Raw genomic sequence first — 9,474 nt, 5'->3', positions numbered from 1 at the left:
AGGGAGAATATAGGATTGATGAACTAAAATCACAGGATCCTACTTCTTCTATTGAATTACAAGAGACTAAGAGGTTGATGGCTAAGCACCAAGAATATCAAGAAGAGCTCATGGAAGACATGGATAGATCAGATAAAAAAGATACAGAAAACCTTCCTCCTACCCTGAATGGTGATGATGATTCAGTCATTCCACGTGAGTAATGGAAGGAGATTTTAGCAAAAGAGCATCCCAAAGTATTGGAGGACATAAATGATGAAGAGCATATGCTAGACAACATGAAGATCATAATGAACCGGCTACAGAGGAAGGAGTACAATATGAGACACTTCATCTCAAATATTGAGACTTATAAGGGGCAAGATAACATAGATCACTTAGGAGTTGTCAATCTTTTTTTATTAAGAAATTAAAAGACTTGTAAGACTATTTAAGTCGTTTAATTAGGCTATGTTCTCTTACTAAAAGACATGTTATTTTAAAGCTTGGGTGGTCTATCCTTATAAAAGGAGGATCATTTGTTTTTGTATGACAATATATAAACTTTTATTATCAGAATACAATACAAGAAGTGGGATTGTCCTCTAAATTGTGTGAAGAATATTGTGGACTTCTCTCAAGTTTAACTTGCTATTTTGATTATAGTAATCAAATATTGTTTGAATATTTCATGTGCATTGTAATTATTTTATTATTTCAATATGCTATATCAAGGATTGTGTAGATTGATCAAGGAGTTCTTTTATCTTGAATGATTATTGTGTTTGCTTCTTTCAAGGAAAGATTAAATGCATTTATGATAATTGTTATAGTAGAATTGAACCATCAAGTATAAGGAGATAAACTAGTTGACTGTTTCACATTAAGTGTGAAGTTAAAAATTGTTTGATAAGGAAAATATAAAGAAATAAATTCATTTGAATCTGTACCTAATAAGAGAAGAAGGCACCAATCTAATCTTATTTCAATACCAATTACTTTCATTTTTCAATTTCAAGTTGTAGGAGTTTTTGATTGAGATAAACGGTTTCAAGTTGTAGGAGTTAGTATAGAAGATAAGATTTAATTCACTTACATAGTTCTTACCTTATGCTAGTGAGGGATATAACAGATGAGATAAATGAGAATCAATAATCTACTCATATGAATGGTACTCCTGCAAAGGTATAGCAGAACCTAAAGAGAAGGGAATTGTAACCTCAAAGGTTCATTCCGTTAGTTGGCCATAATTTATTGCCTAACTTGATCACAAATTTTGGCAACCTTCAATTTTGAGCTCCAATAGGTTGAAGATTTAGTTGCAAGAAATGTAAGAAGCTAATAAAGGCAGTGTGGGTAGTACGATAATGTGTAGGGAGATATGTAGAGCGATGTGTTTGAGAGGAATAAAGTGTGAATTATTTGAAAAAGACACCCCAAGAAAAATGATCTATAGATAACAGTGCAGAGATAATACACAGACACAAAGTAGAAACAGTGCAAAGATGATGGCCTATATATTATGTCTAGTCCTCAGAAATAGACAAATAAGGCTTGCTAACGAAAATAAAGAAGCCTTGCAAACAAACCTGCAAACAAAAATATGATTTAATCTCATGCAAAACTCCAATGAAATAAATTAGAACATCAAAAGTTCCATCAAGCAAAACAAGGGAAATGTCCCAACAGGCATGCCAAATGAAGATGCAAAAATCTGATTTCAAATCTTATGGGAGAAGATTTCAAATAGATTTTACATCAAACAATGAAGTACCTGCAAGAAAACACACATACTAAGCTAAAATAAATAAAACACACACACATGCATCAACAAGAATTTGCCTCCATTGCACTCCTATCTATCAAGATCTTGTGTTTAAAATGGATGCTCTTAGAAGAACTACACAAGAAGCCATGAAGAATGGAGATTTGATGATGAATGCAAATGATATGAAAGCTGGGAAAATCGTAGAGATGATAAAATAGAATGTAAGAATGCAAATGATAGAGAGATTTTTGCCAGGCTGAGAAAGGAGGAGGAGCAAGGAGGGTGAATGTGGGATTAAATATTGGTTTGGAGGTGTAAGTGTTTGTCCCATATTCATTAGGTGGATGAAATGGGTAAGAGTGGAAAATGATAAATAGAAGGTGAAGTTGATATGTAGGATGTTTGGAAAATGGTTTCAATAATAGAATATATTTTAATGGATTAAATGAATAATAATATATTATTATCATACAATGAAGAATAATGAGATAATATATAGATGAATGAATATTATAATGTAATGAAGAATAATAATGGATACTATATTATGAATAATGAATAATAAGAATATTATATAATAAGGATCCACCTGTTAATGGGAAGAATTGAGGTTGATTTCTAGGACAATTTTTATGTGTCTACAGGTGGTGTTCTTGTGCCTCCTTCGGTTTAAGTTGCGACTTCCATTTGATTGCTAGTAATTCTCTACTTTGGTGCCCCTCATGTGTCATCCTTAGTTGAGGTGTTAGTGAATGTTCTCACCAACTCTTTTCCTATTCCATTGAATTTGGACAATGAGGTTTCTTGGACTATGGTCCACATATGGAAGAAAGGTATTTCAAAGTGCATTTCTTTGTCACATGTGTGAGTTCATGGTATGAGAATTTTAAGGTATGAAATCAATATTGCTCAGTATTTCTATTTGTTTGTTTCAAGAAATTTTTTTGCATGTGTTTTATTGCTGAAATGATGTGTTTTGTCTATTTTTATTTGTAGAAGGATTGGGGCAAATTTTCAAAAACCCATTTTTAACCCAATTAAAAAAGTATATATGCAAATTTTTTATAACACATACAAATATTTTTATTCTTGATGTATCTTTGCTTGTTAAGAAAATATGATTTTTTTTCAAATTAAATTTTTTCAATCTTTTAAAATTACATAGTCAAAATAAGTAGGACCAAAATAGTTACTATAATGTAATAGTGAGACTATTATAAACAATATCGTTAAAAACAATATTACAAAAATGCCAAGAAAATCCAATGAATATTCAAAATCTTACATCAAATTAATAACATTGTAGAGTACTATTATCCAATAGAATAATAGATAAAGCAATTTGTATATTTTGAAAAAACTATAAACATTAGGAAACTTAGTGAACCTATTTTAATTTTTGACTATTATTGAATATGCTTCAACATTTAAAAAACTTGGTGAATGCATTAAGGGAAGGGTATCATAGCCGTTATAGCTATCTTTGTGCACCCTAAGCTATTATAGGGTACATTGGGTTTGGACGGTTTTTGTTTGACCATCTTTGTATGTAACTTAAGTGCTTATAGCTATTGGTTTGGCTTCTAGATGGTTATGATAAACGTTGTGGGATTTGTTATGCACACAAGGGTAAAAAAGTGATCATTTTGAGTTGACGTCTCATGCCTATTGCCTCGTTAATCGTTCGTTGTGGGATTTGTTATGCTTTATGATATGAATAATACGAAGATGATACTGATCTGAGAAGAAATATCCCAAAATGATACTGATCTGATCAATAATAGACGAACGAATGATGCTGAAAATAAAATGTTGATTTTGTTGCAGGCCAGACAAGTTAGATCTATATTGATCTTATTCTAGATATTGATCCAAATAACGTCAATGTCAGAATGTGACTCGGTATCTATTTCGGGCAATTTGCAGATCCTACCTCAACACAAACGTCTTCTGCTTGCACACTATGTTTATGTTTACCTCTTATTCTCCCCTCTGCAATTGCGTGGTAGTACTACGTTATTTTCAGAGGAGTTTTGATGTTTGGAGTTGTAGTTTTTTGGAATTTTTATAGATTGTTTTGGTTTGTGGATATTATTAAAAGTTTTTTTAATTTTTTTCCTTCATTCATTATTATCTTATTTATAGGTTTTTTTATCTTACAAAGGATGATAATGTAATTTATTAGATTAAAAACTATTTTTTAGATGAAAGCTGTTATAAATATATTAGCACTTGTTTCGTAAGGAGATAATGATTATTTTGATAAAAATTATACGTAAATAATTAATAATAAAAAAATTAATTTTTTATATATTTTTGTGTTAGAAGTATAACTTCTTATTTCTGAATACAATATATTTTTTATCAATTTAAATTATATAAAATGTAATTCTAGAATGTGTTAAACCTTGCAATACTGATTTAGAAGTTCCTATGGACATATTGAGAAGCTTATATGGAAATCTATAAATAAATTAACATGTAATCTATAACTTTAAATTGAAGTTTGCTGAAGCTACCTTGACATACCACAAATGAGTTGTGGTGAGACATCTATGTGTGGGAGGCACAGGTTAAGGGAATTTCCAAAAATATTGGTGAACTCGGGAAATTGAAAGTGCTGGAAATAGTCAATGAATTCTTGACAAGTTTGCCAATTTCTATTGTGAATTTGTCCTCTTGACTAATCTTTTTGACTATAATGATTTGAAAAATTTACTCAACTCTATGATTCATTTATCATATTGATTAGTCTTAAAAATAATTTAGGTGATTAAGTAAGAAAAAGAGGGGTCTTGTCCCCTTACAAAAATAGCCCAAAGGCTAATCAAAGTGGGCCCACACCAGCCATAAATATTACTACAATAGCACAAGAGTAGCAGAGTAAACATGATAGAGTTAAAATAAGAAATTAGATAACAACATCAAGACCTTAGGGATCATAGGAAATTTCCCCTCTTAGAGAGAAACTTTGAAAGATTATTCATGTTTATGGAACAACTAGACATTCCTTGCTTCTTGCACTCATTGACCTACAACAAAGAGAGGGTCGCAACATACATGTTTATTGCAAAGATATAAATCTTATCATTTTGTAAAAGTTGTCCTCCATTCCCTCATTTTTTCCTTCATGCTATTAGTCTAACATGCCATTTCTTCATAAAGAGAACATTTAATTTGCTTGTCGTTGGAAGTATGGTTTTGGAGGCTTTCTATTGTGGGAACATGGGTGCTATCGGTATTCGGGGCTAGGGGCTATCCTTCAAATCAATCTCTTACTTGACTATCTATAACATTGAACTCGATGTAAGGGACATTCATTGCCTCAAAGTAGCTATTTCCCTCTCATTTCATTGGGGAAAGAATTTTAGGGATAGTATCCTCCAAACTCTCATGACCCTTGTCCCTTTCCAAGTATAACTAGTCACTTGACAAATCGATCTCCTACTACTCAAGAGGCCTGGCTACTAGTGTGTTTGATCTCCTAAACACAATCTTGGTCCCAAAAATCTTTTCTTGAGAAATATTAATGTTTTTACGGGCCTCTTGGTGGATTTAACTAGTATGGGTTCAAATAAATCCTTCCCAACAAACTAACTTAGAGACAAGTGAGCCTCCTCAATCTCTTTGTTTTTACAAGCTTCTTTGCAACTTCAGGTTTGAGATTTCCTGTTATAGAAATAGGGAATGAGTTCTTGAGAAGTTTTCCAACTTCTATCATGAATTTTACCTCTTTGATTAGTCATTTCGACTATAATGAATTAAGAACTTTACCCAACTCTATGAGTCAATTGTCCTTTTGACTAGAGTCTTAAAAAATTTAGTTGTCAATTAACAAATTTACTAGCATCTATATATGTAATTTGTCCTATTTGACTAGTCTTGAAATTTTTAAATGTGATAGATTAAAAACTTTACTGGATCAAAGTAACAATCTTATAAGAAATCTATAAATTAATAGAAAAGGAATATAAATTTAATTTGAAGTTTCACATTATATTTGAAAACAAAACAAAAAAAGTCCTCTTAAGAAATTATATTATACAATTCTAACAAGAATTCCCTATCTTGGTGCATGTCCTTTCAATTGCCAACCCATTAAAGTGACGATATCTACACAATATGTCAAACTTTTGTAATGGAATGCATGTGTGAAGCTATCTTCTTTTATTAAATTATAGAAATTCCTTAAAGAAGCATGTTGTACAAACACTCCAAGTTTTGTAAAATGATTGTTCACATCATATTGTTCAATTATTATGTGGTGTAGAGTCATGATATACATCATTGAATGTTAAAGCATGTTGTACAAACACTCCAAGTTTTGTAAAATGATTGTTCACATTATATTGTTCATTATTATGTAGTGTAGGGTCATGATACATCATTGAGTGTTACCAAATATGCTAATGTTCTCTAACTACTTTATTGAAAAAAAATAAAAGATCAAAATTCACAACAACCAATTTCATGGAATCCCTGACTCAGAGCTTTCCGTTTTCTCATATCATGGAATCCCTGACTTGCTCCCTCAACGAGGCCATAACTTTTGGACTCGGGATTTTCTTCTTCTTCTTCTACTGCTTCGTCTATAAGCTGAGGGGGGATGCCAGGAAAATGAAATTGCCTCCAGGACCACGTCCATGGCCTCTCATAGGAAGTCTCCATCTCTTGGGAAACCTTCCTCATCAGTCTCTTACCATTCTGGCAAAGAAATATGGACCCATAATGTTTCTCCGTTTGGGTTCAGTCCCCACTGTTGTGGTGTCTTCTCCTGCGATGGCAAAAGAGTTCCTAAAAATCAATGATTTGGTGTTTGCAACGAGACCAAACTGTGCACTGGGGAAGTATATATGCTATGATCATAAAGACGTGGCGCTTGCCCCCTATGGAGCGTACTGGAGGCAGAGTAGAAAGCTGTTGACGGTGGAGCTGCTCACAGTGAAGAGAAACGATTCTTTCAATTTCGTGAGAGAGGAAGAAGTGTCCGCCATGATCGCCTCCATCTGGAAGGAAAGCGGGCATGGAGCCCAGTGTGTGGATGTGAAAAAGCGAGTCACCTCGCTCACGCAAAATATTACCTGTAGAATGTTTGCCAGCAGGACTTACTCTGATAACGACTTGGATGGAGGGCATTGCTTCAAAACAATGGTTGAAGAGATGCTTGCTGTGGCCGGTGCGTTTTGCATTGGCGATTTCATTCCTTCTCTCGACTGGCTCGACTTGCAAAGAATCCGTCGTCGAATGCAGGCCATTCACAAGATATTTGATGGATTTGCTGAAAAAGTAATCGATGAGCACATCAATCGTAGATTGGAGGATGGAGAACTGAACGATGGTTGTGTTAAAGACATGGTAGATGTGTTGCTCGGCATGGCCGAAATGGAGAACCAGACAATCTCACGAAACCACATCAAAGCCATGATCTTGGTAAGTCTGAGAATCAAGGCCGACTTCGCTTTCACAAATCTGATTACAAATTGTTTGAAACAATTTTAATTTTAACATGTCAATCTTTCACAATATACGATAATTCTTTTTCTAATTTTTTAAGATTCGATTGTATGCATTTTTACATCAATGTTTTGTTCAGATTCTGTGATCTATTATCAAGATAATAGACTAGTATAATACTAGAGTTGAATTCTAAGTGAAATCCCCACAAACATTGATACATAAATACACAAATCAAATTCAGAAATACTAGGAAGAAATATTTTACTTTTTGAGTCTCTCAGAAAATGAATTATCTGTGTGCAGGATATGTTAAACGCGGGAATGGAAACCTCGGCGACATTGCTAGAGTGGTCGATGAGTGAATTGGTGAGGAATCCTGCAACGCTGGCCCGAGTGCAGGAAGAGATGGAATCAGCAGTGGGCAGAAATCGCCGAATAAAGGAGAGTGACATCACGAAGCTCGACTACTTGCGATGCGTGGTGAAAGAAACATTTCGGCTTCATCCACCGCTTCCTCTGCTCCTTCCCCACGAATCGATGGAAGACTGCAGTGTGGGAGGATATTTCATTCCGCCAAAGTCGAGGTTGATTGTGAATGTGTGGGCGATGGGAAGGGATGAGAACGTTTGGAAAGATGCTCATCAATTTAGGCCCGAGCGGTTTATGGGGTGTAATAAGGATGTGAGAGGTCAGGACTTCGATTTGCTGCCCTTCGGAACAGGAAGAAGGGGATGCCCTGGGATTTCTATGGGTCTTTCTGTTGTTGAGTTGGCACTTGCTCAACTTCTTCATTGCTTTGACTGGACTGTGGAGGGACATTTGGATATGGCGGAAGAGTTTGGATTAACTGTTCCCAGAAAAACTCCACTGTTTGTCCGCCCTTTATGGAGGCTCACAGCTGAATATCCTATATAAGAGACTGTTCTCTGCTAGTCATCCTTGTTAGCTTTTTCACTTAGAGTGTTAGTTTATATAGATGTGAAGAATCCGTGTATATTAAATCTGTGCTTAAATCACGATTATGTTTATTAATTTATAAAAAAGTATGTGAAGAAATATGAGACATTACGTGTCTCTGAAATCTGTTTTTTCATTTCTGTTCTTTGTTAAGCGTTTTTACGGTCTTTCAAGAACTGAACTGGTTTTAATCACAGCTGAGTATCTTGTTAAAGAGATGATAGATGTTTTCGTTGCTTGTGTCAATTGAACCCCAGACTGCACATTTGATCATAGTGAAATATTTATTATGTACTTGGAAATCAGAATACAACAGATTTTGTGTTTTCATTCTGGAGACTGCTGCAGGGCTATTGCATGTAGTATTATTAGCAGATTCATGTTGCACTCCAATTAAAGCATTTTTTTCAGCTTTTCCCATTGTCTTAATTAAATAGTTTATGCACATCACCCAGACGACAGCTCCTGAATCCCCGAATTTATTTAGCATATTAGAGTCAGAACGAAACCCAATTAAAACATGTATGGAATGGCTATGCAGTAGCTTCGTTTATATTATATATCAAGTAACAAGTGCATAGCACAAGATAGTTTACTAGTCAAAATGAAAATTGATAAAAGGTCTTATTAGATACGATAGGGCATCATATGTTGATGAAAATTAATAAGTTTTTTTAAAAATTAAATATCAATTATAAATATCTTGTCCATACAAATATCATATTGGACCACTACAAGCTACTTACAAACAAACATATTAGAAGTCACCTATGAAAGATCAGGAGTCACTACCTAGAAATCCACCTTTATATAGAAGCCACCTCCATATTTGAAGCCAATTATGGAAGATCAAGAGTCATAACTTAGAGTTCCACTTTAGTTGTACCTATGGACAAATAAACTTGGTCTCCATAATAAAAACCTAATGGTTTAACCAATTTAGTTCAACCCTTTTTAGAAATTTATTTTTCATTTAAAACATTCAAATTATTTTATAATGTTAATTTTGTAATCATGGTATTGGGTGTATGTGTTATTATCTTTCTCCATTTAAAGTTGAATTTTAAAGAGCGATTATTTTACCCTTGTTTGTTAAAGGTTGTGTACCTATTTAACATGACTTGTTTCCTAGTGGGTTCTATATGAGCCATTCAACTTATTTAACAAAATGGAAAGTGATGCTCTGCAAAAAGGAATGTTAGGAACACACAAGAGATTCAAACGTTAGTGTTAGTTAGTATCAATCAACAACGGAAGATGAAAGAAACTACAATCATAAGCATGCATATCAAGAGAGATATCAAACATATTAT

The 9,474-nt window shown here is 33.7% G+C and overlaps 1 protein-coding gene across 1 annotated transcript; it reads left to right on the top strand.

Annotated features, from left to right (window-relative positions):
• The first annotated feature begins 6,193 nt into the window (after window positions 1–6,193).
• Window positions 6,194–8,297, top strand: LOC131052580 (cytochrome P450 71AU50-like). Its single transcript, XM_057987165.2, has 2 exons — window positions 6,194–7,177; window positions 7,508–8,297. The coding sequence occupies exons 1-2, from the start codon at window positions 6,218–6,220 to the stop codon at window positions 8,117–8,119; spliced, it is 1,572 nt and encodes a 523-aa protein (XP_057843148.2). The 5' UTR covers window positions 6,194–6,217; the 3' UTR covers window positions 8,120–8,297.
• The last annotated feature ends 1,177 nt before the right edge of the window (window positions 8,298–9,474 follow it).

Source organism: Cryptomeria japonica, chromosome 6, assembly GCF_030272615.1.
Source record: "Cryptomeria japonica chromosome 6, Sugi_1.0, whole genome shotgun sequence".
Lineage (NCBI taxonomy): Eukaryota > Viridiplantae > Streptophyta > Pinopsida > Cupressales > Cupressaceae > Cryptomeria > Cryptomeria japonica.
This window is presented reverse-complemented; position numbering and strand designations above follow the sequence as displayed.

Bases quoted from the DNA above. Each gene is read 5' to 3' on its own strand.
- LOC131052580 (XM_057987165.2), top strand. From the start codon at position 6,218: ATGGAATCCCTGACTCAGAGCTTTCCGTTTTCTCATATCATGGAATCC. The intron at 7,178-7,507 runs GTAAGTCTGAGA...ATCTGTGTGCAG, and splicing joins ACATCAAAGCCATGATCTTG to GATATGTTAAACGCGGGAAT.